We start from the raw sequence: 13,160 nt of genomic DNA, 5'->3' as shown, positions 1-13,160 counted from the left end.
TTCGGCCGCATTTAGAATACTGTGTACAGTTCTGGGCGCCACATTACCAAAAGGATGTGGACACTATGGAGAAGGTGCAGAGAAGCTTTACGAGGATGTTGAAAATGTGTTGCTGGAAAAGCGCAGCAGGTCAGGCAGCATCCAAGGAGCAGGAGAATCGACATTTCGGGCATGAGCCCTTCTTCAGGAATGAGGAGAGTGTGCCTGGTATGGAAGGTGTTAGCTATGAAGAAAGGTTGAATAGGGTAGGTTTGTTTTCATTAGAATAAAGGAGATTGAGGGGGGACCTGATTGAGGTTTACAAAATCATGAAGGGTATAGACAGCATGGATAGAGACAAACTTTTTCCCAGGGTGAAAGATTCAATAATGAGAGGTCATGCTTTCAAGGTGAGAGGTGGAAAGTTTAAGGGGGATACACGCCGCAAGGACTTCACAGAGAGGGTTGTGGGCATCTGGAATGCGTTACCAGCAGAGGTAGTACAGGCAGGCACGGTAGATTCATTTAAGATGCGTCTGGACATATGCATGAGTAGGTGGGGAGCAGAGGGATACAGATGCTTAGGAATTGGGCGACAGGTTTAGACAGTAGATTTGGATCGGCTCAGGTTTGAAGGGCCGAAGGGCGTGTTCCTGGTCTGTCAATTTTCTTTGTTCAGTATACTTTAATGTGTAAAGTTGCTGGCTTCAATAAATCCAAGCAATGACAAATCCAGTAAAATGATCTTAAGACATAACAGAAGTTTTACTAAAATGCTCCATTAATGCAGTTCTTTCTTATTTCACCAAATTCAATATGTATATTTCCAATGATGTAAGGAATATAATGAATTAACGTACTCTCCAGCTGAACCATGGGGACTGGTGAAAATTCTTCCAATTTTGCAGTCAGCATTTCTTTTACTTCATCATGGCCCAAGTGCAGTTGTTCCACTATGTCTCTCAGAATTGAAGTTACTTTCATATATTCTCCCCATAAACTTTTCACTGGAGTGCTCATGAGGTCCTCAGGAGAGACATTTAGCAGCTCAATCAGCTCAGAGACTGGTTTATGCTGAAAAGCATTTTTCTGTATTTGAGGTTCTACAAGAACAAAAGAATTATTGGTATCACATTTATGAAGGAAAAAGGATCAATAACAAAGTATTTCATAAAAGAATGCAACTTATGATTTCAGTCAAATTGGATTTTTTAGGGAATTTTTTTGTTTCCCAATTTCAGAAAACTGAATTTCCTTAAATTTGCACATTGTTATTTTCAAAGTGCCTCACACCTCTTAAGTACCTTAGGAGGTTATTCTATATTAAAGGTGCTATATTCATTTCAGCTCACTATTGTTCTTGTTTGTCCAAATTATATACTTTAAAAATGGCAAGTATTCTCAAATTTGAATGTTAATGTATCATATAACAATGCATCAATAAATATTAATTTTTAAACTTCACCTCCCAACCTCAGGGATGAAACAGATCCGTAGAAACTTTCTGACTGCCATATCCGAAATTCCAGGAAATCTTTGGTTGTTCCAGATAGAACTGTACTGAAAAGAAAATAAGCATGCTTTTGTCTAGGTACTGTCTTGATAGTTCTTGAGTTGTTATTTTATTCACATTTGGAGAAGAATGAACATATAACAGATAGTCAGTTTGGCTTTATTCAGGGGTGGTCTTGTCTCACAAATCTGATTCAGTTTTTGGAGGAAGAGATGAACGTGATTGATGAGGATATGGCAATGGATGTTGTCTAAATGGACTTTACCAGCACATTTGACAAGGTCCTTCATGGTACGCTGGTCTAAAAGATTAAGTTGCATGGAATCCATGGTGAGTTGCTAAGTTGGATACAAAGTTAGCTTGGTCGTAGAAGACAGGATATTTTTCTGACTGGAGGTCTGTGACCACTGGTGTTCTGCAAGGATCAGTGCTGGAACCTCTGTTGTTTGTAATATACATAAATAATTTGAATGAAAATTTAGGTGGTCTGATTAGGAAGTTTGCAGAGAACACAAAAATTGGAGGAGTTGTGGATAGTGAAGAAAGTTATCAAAGAATACAGCAGGATACAGATCAGTTGAAAAGTTGGGCAGAGAAATGACAAATGGAGTTTAATTCAGACAACAGTAGGGTGATGGATTTAGGAGGTCAAATGCAAGAGGAAAGTATACAGTAAATGGCGGACCCTTAGGAGCATTGATATACAGAGGGATCTTGTGGTCCAAGTCCATATCTCTCTGAAAGTGGCAATTTTTTAAAAAAATATTTTTATTGAAAGAAAGATTTTTGTGTTTTCTTTTTACAAAATTACAAAATTAATACAAAATAGTGTATCCACTTTACAATATAGTAACAACACCAGTATAAAATGAAGAAAACTAACCACTAATCTACTCTACAAACTGCCACAACACAAAATAAAATATAAGAAAGAAGACTCTATATTAAAAAAAAACACAGTAGCATACATTTCTAACAATCACCAAGAGAAAATAAATAAATAAATAAATGTATACATACGCATTCAAAATAAAGTTATATCAAATCATAACAAAACCCGTATTTATATGGGATTCTTCCTGCTGGGGGCCCCCGAACCAACCAACACCGTCCTCAAAGCAAAGGCCCTAAACTGTATGGCCGATACATCTGCATTAGTGTAGTTCAAAAAGGGCCGCCATGTTCTATAAAATAATTCAGTTTTTTAGTGCAACATATTTGTAAGGAAGTCCACGGGGATATATTCCATAACTATCCTGTGCCAATTCGAAAGAACTGGGGGAATTTCGGATACCCAACTTATTAAAATGCTTTTCCTCGCACAAAAGGAAAGGAGAGTGAATAGCTTCTTCCCATACGCATCTAGAGAAGGGAAGTTTGGAAAACCCAAAAGAGGAGACACTGGGTCTAACCCAATCTCCATTCCCAAAATCTTTGCCAAGGCATTCGCTATGCTGTCCCAATATCTACGAATCTTATGGCATGTCCACAAACAATGAGTGAGAGTACCAACTTCTATTTTACATTTAGGGCACATTGGGAATGCTCCTGCCTTGAACTTTGCAAGTTGCTCTGGTGCCATCTGAGCCCTATGAAGTATCTATGGATAGCCTAAGTTCTATTACAGATAGAGATCTTCCTAGCATTTTCCCAGATATCCTCCCACATCTCCAAATAGATTTCCATCCCTAATTCTTGATTCCAGGTTTTATATAACCGTTCCATGTCCTTCGATACCTTATTACCTAGCAAGTGGTAGAGAGTACTGACCGAAGGCGCACCCCTCGGCCGAAGCACTCTCCTTTCCATATCTAATTGTATGGATTAGTCATCAATGTAGTCTTTTTTTGTATGAAATGTCATACTTGAAAATATCGAAAAGGGTCCTTACTGAGCAAACCGAACATCTGACGCAACTGTTTGAAGGACATCATGACCTCCCCATCGAACAGATCTCCCAAACAGGAGATACCTCTGGGCTCCCAAATTTTAAATCCAGCATCGGTCAGCCCTGGCTGAAATCCCAACATTCTCACTATTGAGGTAAAAGGGGAGATTTTTTGTAAATTACCCTCAACCTGTCGCATCATCCTCCAAGCTTTGATTGTATTTAATACAATTGGATTTTAACAATGATCTGTAACAACTCTCACCTTATCCATAAATAGTAGATTGATGAGGGGACATTTTGCTTGGGCGGCCTCAATATCCAACCAGATTGATTGTGGGTCACAGGAGACCCAATCAGCCACATATGATAACAGTTGGTACCTCCTGAAGTCTAGAAAATTCAAACCTCCCCTTACTTGTGGGAGGCTGCAACTTAACTAATTTAATAAGGGGCCATCTATGACTCCAAATAAAGGAGCCGAGCCAATCATAGAGCTTAGGCAGCACCTGTCTCTGCAACATCAAGGGGAGCATTCTCATAGGGCATAATAGGCGAGGTAGAATATTCATCTTGACCAAAGTTATTCTTCCTAACCAGGATAATCGGGAGATCTTCCCAGCATTGGAGGTCCTGCCTTATTTTCTCTAATAAATGTGTATAATTAGCTTTATATAGCTGACCAAATATCGGGGTAATAAAAATACCTAAATAAAGAAAGCCTCCCAGTGCCCACCGAAAGGGGAAAAAGAGATCCATCTGGAAAATTGGATATGCTGGTAAGACCTCCGAGCAGCAGAGCCTCTGATTTCATAAAATTAATTTTGTAACCTGAGAACATACCAAATAAGTTAACCACTTGAATTAAGCATGGCACAGATGTCAATGGGTCATTTAAGAAAAGAAGGATGTCGCCAGCATATGCTTACCCGATCCTACCTCCAGGGCCGTTATATTAGGGTCAGTTTGTATAGCTTCCAATAGCAGCTCAATCACTAGTGTAAATAGTAGTGGTGAGAGAGGGCATCCTTGACGACAACCTCTGCCAACACTAAAGCTATCTGATCTTACGCCCTTGGTAATCACTGATGCTTTTGGGTCATTATATAATACTGCAACCCGTTTGGTAAAGACCTCTCCAATACCAAACCATTCCAAAGTATAAAAGAGATATGGCCATTCTACCCAATCAAATGCCTTCTCTGCATCTAGAGAGATGACTAATCCCGGTCTCGCTCCCTGCTGGCAGACTTGTACCATGTTTAACACTCTTCTAATGTTATAAGTTGACCTGCGACCCTTATTAAACCCCGTCTGATCTTTTATAATGAATGGTAAAATCCTCTCCAATCTTAATGCCAACATTTTTGAGAGAATTTTAAAGTCCACATTCAATAAGGATATAGGTCTGTATGAAGTACAGTCATCTGGGGCTTTTCCTTTCTGAAGAATGAGAGCAATATTTGCTTCTCTCAGAGAAGACGGGAGGCTAACCTGACTGTGTGAATAATTATACATATCTATGAGTGGTCTGGCCAATTCGTCTATAAATTCTTTATAGAACTTAGCCTGGAATCCATCTGGTCCGGGCGCTTTACCACTGTGGAGCTGCCTCATCGCCTCCTGGACTTCCTGGGTTATCAGGAGGGTGTTCAAAAGCGACACCTGCTCTGAGTTTAGGCCCGAGAGGACCAGGTTTTTAAAAAAAGACTCCATCTTCCTCGTTCTATCCTCACAGCCCTCTGACTTGTACAATTTGAAATAGAACTTTCTAAAGGCTGCATTAATCTTTTTAGGATCACAAGTCAGGGTACCAGCACCCTCTCTAATAGATGTAATGGATTGGGGAGCATTTTTCTTTCTAGCAAGGTATGCTAGGTACCTGTCCAGCTTATCGCCGTATTCAAATAATCTCTACTTCGCAAATAGTATCTCCCTCTTTGCTGTTTGAGTAAGTGCGGTATTCAAAGTTGCCCTGAGACCTGTAATCCGCTGTAGTCTAGAAATGATGGCCTATTGGCATACGCTGTCTCAGCTGCCTAATGGCGAGCCTCAAGCAGACGCTGTTGTTCTCCCTTTTGTCTTTTCCGGGTCGCAGAATATGAGATAATCAAGTCATGCACATACACCTTAGCAGTCCTCCACATCACCGATGGGTTACTGGCCGTGCCCGAACTGATTTTCCAGAAAGTTTTAAATTCTTGTGAGAAATATCCTATGAACTTACTATCCTTCAATAGGAAAGGGTCCATACACCAGTGTCGGGAACCCAACTTGTCATCTCTAGTCTTAACCTCCATATACACTGCTGCATGGTCGGAAATAGTTATATTACCTATTTTACAAAACAATATCGAATTCAGAAAGGTCGAGGGAACAAAAAAAAATTGATTCTAGTATGACACGTGTGGGTTGGAGTAAAAAGTAAAATCTCAACCCTCAGGGTGAAGATATTTCCACACATGTACCAGTCCCAACTCCGTATTCAGATCACCCAGCTGCCTAGATCGCAGAGATATACCGGTGGAGCTCCTAGGTATCCTGTCCTCTTCAGGGTCAATAATACAATTAAGATCTCCCCCTATAATTGTGTGACGCACCCCAAGAGCCATCAACTTGGAGAACGCATCTGTTACAAATTTAAAAGGATGTGCCGGGGGACAATAAACATTCAAAACCCCGTATTCCTCTCCATATATTAGGGCTTTAAGTAATATGGAGAAAGTGAGGACTGCAGATGCTGGAGATCAGAGCTGAAAATGTGTTGCTGGAAAAGCGCAGCAGGTCAGGCAGCATCCAAGGACCAGGAGAATCGATGTTTTGGGCATGAGCCCTTCTTCAGGAATGAGGAAAGTCTTTCCTCATTCGGGAAGAAGGGCTCATGCCCGAAACGTCGTTTCTCCTGCTCCGTGGATGCTGCCTGACCTGCTGTGCTTTTCCAGCAACACATTTTCAGCTTTAAGTAATATGTACTGTCTGGACTCAACTTTCATCTGGCTTAGCATTTGGAGGGGAAGATTCTTCCGGATAGGAATGGCCACTCCCCTGCTTTTTGAACTAAAAGATGAAAAGAACATGTGGCCAAATCCACCCTGCTGCAGCTTTGAATGCTCCTTACCAAGTAGATGTGTCTCCTGTAGAAGAGCTACATCAACCCTCACTTTTTTATGACTTGATAATATCTTTTTCCTTTTAATTGATGAGTAGCTCCCCTTGACATTCCAGGTGCACCATTTAAACGAATGACTAGCCATGATCGTTCAAGCAAGTCTGAGACCCCCCCAGGAGGAAGAATCTCACTCAAAAGGCATTGATTAGAGACCATAAACAATTTACATATAAAAACAACCTTTAAAACAACTAAATCAAAACAGCTAAGAACGACTCCTAAAAAAAACATAAGACATAATTAAAAGGAGACTTTCCCCCTTGTCCACAGGAGGTACTCCTACCTTCCAGTAATCCCACCATAACACCTCCCAGCTAGAGCCATGCCCTCGGCCCAGACATTACAAAGTAAGATAAACAAATGCCAATATCTTATAATACAAGAGTTAAAAGTGGGCAACCAAACCAATCCTTTCATATTATTACCTAGGCACTCTTAACAAAATAGCAACATAAAATAAACTATATAAAATTACAATTCCAGCAAATATTAAGGAACAAAAAACAACCCAGAAACATTCCCCAACAATCAGATAAACCAAGCGAGTTATAGATAAGAGTCAGAAGAAAGAAGAAAGAACCCCGTCCCCCGAGGAAGGATGGAGAAGAGAAACCCCGTCCCCCGAGGAAGGATGGAGAAGAGAAACGGGGAAAGAGGAGGAGAAAAAACAAAAGGGGGTAAAATAAAGTCATTATCCATATAGTTCAAGTCCATCAATCTATTTGAGAGGATCCAAAAATTCTTTTTCTGGCAATCCGAAGTTATACACAGATCCTCCATGACTGAAGCGCAGTGTTGCCGGGTATCGCATGGAATGTTGAATATTTAAATCCCTCAGATGCTTCTTTACCTCGTCAAACGCCTTCCTCTTGCGAACCACAACCGGAGAGAAGTCCTGGAACAGCATTATTTTGGATCCCTTGTGTACCATGGCTTGGGGATCCTTCCCCAAAACTCTGGAGGCCTCCAGCAGCATTTGTTTTTCCCTGTCGTGCTGAAGTCAAAGTAGGACCGGGGGCGCTAGTCCGACCAGGGCCTGCGCACAGTAACCCGGTGGGCCCGCTCAACCCACACCCGGCCCAGCTCAGACTCCAGCTTCAACAGCTGTGAGAGCCATTGCTCCAAAAAAATCAACAAGCTGGCCTTCCTCCTCCCTTTCGGGAAGGCCCAGCAACCGATTTTTTTCCGACGACTTAGATTTTCGAGGTCATCGATATGTTCTTCTGAGGCCCGGGCTCAGCGGTCCAGAGCCCAGACCTGTCCCACAGAGGATTCAGCAGTGGTCTCAGAGGCTGCGGCACGTTGGTCCGCCCCTCCAACACGCTGCTTGAATTTCTTGATCTCTCGGTCATGCTTCTGCCAGCTTGACCGAGATCAACTCCCACCTGGGTCTCTTCAATCGACGTGTCAATCTTCTCTCGGAGCTTAACAAACTCCAAGATCAGGCTCGCCTCTGCAGATAAGTCCCCCGGGGTGGCCGCAGATGCCTCTGTTGTTGCGGGGGTGGGGGAGAAGTCTCTGCCTGTTGCGAACTTGGTGAACCTTTACCTTTGTCATTTTAAAATGTGTCAAACTGCTAAACTTTGATGCAGAATAGCCAAAGCTGCTGGGAAAAGGTTATTTTAAGTAGTTTCGAAAGCGAGGGAAGGGTAGGCCATTTTGCCTGGGTCCTGTGCAGAGATCAGCAGATTCAGACCTAGTGGGTTGCCGCCATCTTGAATCTCTGAAAGTGGCAATTTAAGTGGTTAAGGTGGCAAAGAAAGCATATGGCATGCTTGCCTTCATTAGTCCAAGTACTGAGAATAACAGTTGACAAGTCACGTTGCATCTGTAACAAGACATTAGTCAGGCCACATTTAGAATATTATGTGCAGTTCTGGTTGCCATACTATGGGAAGGATGTGGAGGCTTTGGAGAGAGTGTAAAAGAAGTTTACCAGAATGTTACCTGGATTGCAGTGTATTAGCTATAAGGAAAGGTTGAGCAAACTTGGATTCCTTCTCTTAGAGCATCGGATACTTAGGGGGCAACCTGATAGAAAAAATCATGAGAAATGGATATGGTGGACAGTCAGTTTTTTTCCCAGGGTGGAAATGTCAAATACTAGGGAGCATTGGTTTAAGGTGAGGGGGGAAATTTTAATGGAGGTATGTGAAGAAAGTTTTTTTTGTTTACACAGAGGGTGGTAGGTTTCTGAAACACACTGGTAGTAGCAGATTCATTACCAAAGTTTAAGACGCATTTCAACAGACACATGAACAGGCAGGGAATAGAAGGATACTGACCATGTGCAGGCAGATGGAATTAGTTTAGAATGGTGTTATGGTCAACACAGACATGGTGGGCTACAGGGCCTGTTCCTCTGCTGTACTATGAATTATACCAAATAATACTGTACAAATGGATACAAGTGTGATCACACCAGTTGTCAGAAAAGTCCACAATTAACTATTAAAATATTTGTCAGAAAGCTTTTATTATTAGAAATCTAGTCAATGTAGCATTGTCCATGAGTAAGAAATCTGCATTCCGTGACTGCAGTTCAGCCTCCACAAAAAATAGGCTAGGTACATGATTGCAGTCAGGCAGTAAGGGAAGAAAAAATCATCTGGCTGCTTAAAAAACCCCTCGAATGCTAACTTCAATACCTCTCACTGCACAAATCCAGGTTCACGCCAAGTGATAAATTTCATCTTTTATTGGAGGAGAATGCGCCAAGATCCTCAATAGCATAAAGATGACAAAACATAAAAGGGTAGAATTTCACTTTATTTGCTTGGGTAATGAACTGGCAGTGTGGATCTTATACCTTTTACAGAACCTGCCTGATTTTCATTGAAGTGAATCAAACCTTTCAAGTTTAGCATTTCAGAGCTGTGCATTGACCATTCCATAAAAGGTAAACTAGATATCACCGACACTGTAGAAAGTCGTACTGAAGTCCTACATACCTTTAACCAAGAGGCATGTAGCCAGGCAAGCTCCAACAAGAATGAAGTACAATCATTAGGATGCAATGCATCTCCCTAATAGATGACAGTGCATCCAGGATAGCAAAATCAGTGACACAATAAATTGATTTCCTTGAGTAGGAACTCTTTCTCGATTGTTATTGATGTGTTGTACTTCTTAGCATTAGAATGAATTCTCCATCCATATTTGGATATTGTGGTTTTGAAGTACTGCTCCACAGGGCATTGATAATATCTTTATTTAAATACAGCTCAGAAAAATGGAAAGGCACATGCTAAAGTGATGAATAGGCAAACTAAATTTGATTGTCATTCAAAGCACATTGCTAAAAGTTATTTTTCAGGTCAATATCTTAAATGAGTCTTCAAGTAATTTGATCAATCAAACATGGTTGTTCAGGTTTGTTGACCATAATCGACTCCTCTGATACAGGCACTTCAGGTTACACTTTTAAGTTAACACAAAGGTAAACTGACACACAATTTGCACGGCAGCTGCAGCCAGTATAAGTTTCGACTTTGTTAAAACTTCTTCAGAGGGTGCCCGTGCTCTCCTATCTACATTGGTAGCTCCCACCTCGAACAGTGAAGCTGCCAATTTCTCACAACTGGGGGCTCCAGGAACCTACCTGCAATCTTTAATTGCATAACAGACATGAACCATGGTCACTAATTGACTTGCTGGTTTTAAGTCAAAAAATGTGGTGCTGAAAAAGTACAGCAGGTCAGGCAGATTCTGAGGAATAATGGAGTCGACGTTTCGGGCGTAAGCCCTTGGGGGTGGTGGTGATAAGTCAGACGGGAGGGTGGAGCAGATAGGTAGGAAGGAAGAAGGACAGGTGGGACAGTTAAAGAGAGTGATGCCAGGTTGGAGGGCTGGATCTGGAATGAGGTGGGTAGAGGGGAGATGAGGAAGCTGGTGAAATCGATGTTGATGCCGTGTAATGGAGGGTACCAACGTGGAAGATGAGGCGTTCTTCCTCCAGGCATCTGGTGGCGAGGTTTTGGAAGTGGAGGACTTGCATATCCTTGGCGAAGTGGGAAGGGGAGTTGAAGTGGTCAGCCACAGAGCTGTGGGGTTGTTTGGTGCATTTCCCAGAGATGTTCTCTGAAACGTTCCATGAGTTGGCGCCCTGTCTCCCTAATGTAGAGGAGACCACATTGAGAGCAATGGACACAGTAGATGAGGTGTTTAGATGTGCAGAAAAATCTCTGCCGGATGTGGAAGGATCCTTTGGGGCCTTGGATGGTGGTGATTGGGGAGGTGTGGGTGCAGGTTTTAACCTCTTGCAATGGTAAGGGAAATTGCTGGGAGTGGAGGGTGCGTTGGTTGGGGATGTGGACCTAACGAGGGAGTCACAGAGGGAATGGTCTCTGTGGAATGCTGATAGGGGTGGGGAGGGAAATATATCCCTGGTGGTGGGGTCTGACTGAAGGTGGTAGAAATGGCAGAGGATGTTGCATTGTATCTGGAGATTGGTGGGGTGGCAGGTGAGGACCAGGGGAGTTCTACCCTTGTTGCAGTTGGGGGTTGGGGTTCAAGGGCAGAGGTGTGGGAAGTGAAGGAGATGCGCTGGAGGGTATTGTTGATCACATGGGAGGGGAAACTGCGGTCTTTGAAGTAGGCCACCTGGGATGTTCTGAAGTGGAATTACTCTTCCTGGGAGCAGACACGACAGAGGCGGAGGAATTGGCAGTAAGGGATAGCATTTTTACAGGAGAGGGGGTGGGAAGAGGTGTAGTCCAAGTAGCTATGAGTATCTGTGGGTTTGAAGTAGATGTCTGTGTTGAGTCAGTCACTGGAAATGGAGATGAGGAACTCCAGGAAGGAGAGGGAGGTGTCCGAGATGGTCCAGGTGGACTTGAGGTCAGAGTGGAAGTGAAATTGATGAACTGTTCAACCTCCTCATGGGAGCATGAGGTAGCACCAATACAGTCATCAATGTAGCGGAGGAAAAGGTGGGGAATAGTGCCGGTGTAACTATGGAAGATGATCTGTCCACATATCCGACAAAGAGGCAGGCATAGCTGGGGCCCACGCAGGCACCCATGGCTACCCCTTTGGTCTGAAGGAAATGGGAGGATTCAAAGGAGAAGTTGTTGAGGGTGACGACCTGTTCAGCCAATCGAATGATTGAGTGGGTGGAGGGATACTCACTGGGTTGGCAGGAGAGGAAGATCGAATTCCAGGAGCAGCAATTACTGTTTCATATGCTGTTGCATTGTTTTGGAACTTTGGAAAAAAAAGTCAAAACAACAGCAGTTTTAAAAGGGAGAAGAACAGACAAAGGAAGCACATGGGGAGGACAGTGCAGGAGAGAGAGAGAAAAGAGAGAGAGAAAGAGAGAAAACCTGCACAGTTACTGCCTTTGCTGTTTTGAATTCATGTATCGCTGGGCATTGGAGTGCATCTGGGAAAATTAACAAACAATGAGTTTCACAACTAATCTTGGAGGAATCTGTTTGGGCGAAGTTCACAACACAGAATCAGATAAGTTAATCGCTGTTTTAAGTGTGTCCTATAGAAAGGCTGCAATAGTGAGTAGTGTGGGTTCTTTCTTGATTATGTGTTTTTGGAGATATGCCTCTTGATTAAACTTAAAATATAAGCCATAACTATTAATTTAGCCTGGGGCAGTGTTTTGTAGAGGAATAAGACGGTGTTATTTTCTGGTCTGTAGATTGTGAAGGAGCAAAAATTGCCTTTAGCACAGTGATATGTACTTCTTGTCAGATGTGGGAGTTTAGAGAGAGTTTAAGGGTTACTGCGGATTATATCTGCCTTAAATGCTGTTGGATGCGAATCTTATCAGATTGAATGGATTGGTTGGAGCGACAGTAAGAAGCAGTGAGGAATTTGCAACATCAACAGTATGTGACGGATGGCAGTGATAGGAAGGGGGGAAAGTCTCATATAGACGGGTTAACTCCAGGAAGGGTAAGAGAGTAGGCACCTAGGGCAGGAGTCTTTTGTGGATATACCCATTTCAAACAGGTATGCTGTTTTGGAAAATGTAGATTACTTTATATGATTAGATTATTTACAGTGTAGAAACAGGCTCTTCAGCCCAACAAGTCCACATTGACCCGCCGAAGCGCAACCCACCCAGACCCATTCCCCTACATTTACCCCTTCACCTAACACTACGGGCAATTTAGCATGGCCAATTCACCTGATCTGCACATTTTTGGACTGTGGGAGGAAACCGGAGCACCCGGAGGAAACCCATGCAGACACGAGGAGAATGTGCAAACTCCACATAGCCGCCTGAGGCAGGAATTGAACCCGGGTGCTAACTGTGCCACCGTACCGCCCATGTAGGGGGTGATGGATTCTCAGGGGAACGTAGCATGAACAGCCATGTTTCTGGTATTGAGACTGGTGGGACCCAGGGAGATAGTGAGGAAAGAGATCAATCTGAGACTGGTACAGTTGAGAACAGAAGCGAGTCAAACAGTCAGGGCAGGCAGAGACAAGGTTGGACTAATAAATTAAACTGCATTTATTTCAATGCAAGGGGCCTAATAGGGAAGACAGATGGTCTCAGGGCATGGTTAGGAACATGGGACTGGGATATCATAGTAATTACAGAAACATGGCTCAGGGATGGGCAGGACTGACAGATTAATGTTCCAGGA

At 42.8% G+C, this 13,160-nt stretch overlaps 1 protein-coding gene across 1 annotated transcript in view; it reads right to left on the bottom strand.

The window, feature by feature from the left end:
* LOC122557906 (protein shortage in chiasmata 1 ortholog) overlaps nt 1-10,185 on the bottom strand; it is an 83,875-nt gene extending 73,690 nt beyond the window's left edge. Inside the window, exons 1-3 of the mRNA XM_043706114.1 lie at nt 10,151-10,185; nt 1,445-1,539; nt 840-1,082 (exon numbers count right to left, since the gene is read on the bottom strand). Coding sequence (XP_043562049.1) covers nt 840-1,082; nt 1,445-1,539; nt 10,151-10,185 — 373 coding nt within the window. The remainder of the gene's footprint in view (nt 1-839; nt 1,083-1,444; nt 1,540-10,150) is intronic.
* Between the last annotated feature and the right edge of the window lie 2,975 nt (nt 10,186-13,160).

The sequence above is a fragment of the Chiloscyllium plagiosum genome, chromosome 2 (genome assembly GCF_004010195.1).
Source record: "Chiloscyllium plagiosum isolate BGI_BamShark_2017 chromosome 2, ASM401019v2, whole genome shotgun sequence".
Classification (NCBI taxonomy): Eukaryota; Metazoa; Chordata; class Chondrichthyes; order Orectolobiformes; family Hemiscylliidae; genus Chiloscyllium; species Chiloscyllium plagiosum.
This window is presented reverse-complemented; position numbering and strand designations above follow the sequence as displayed.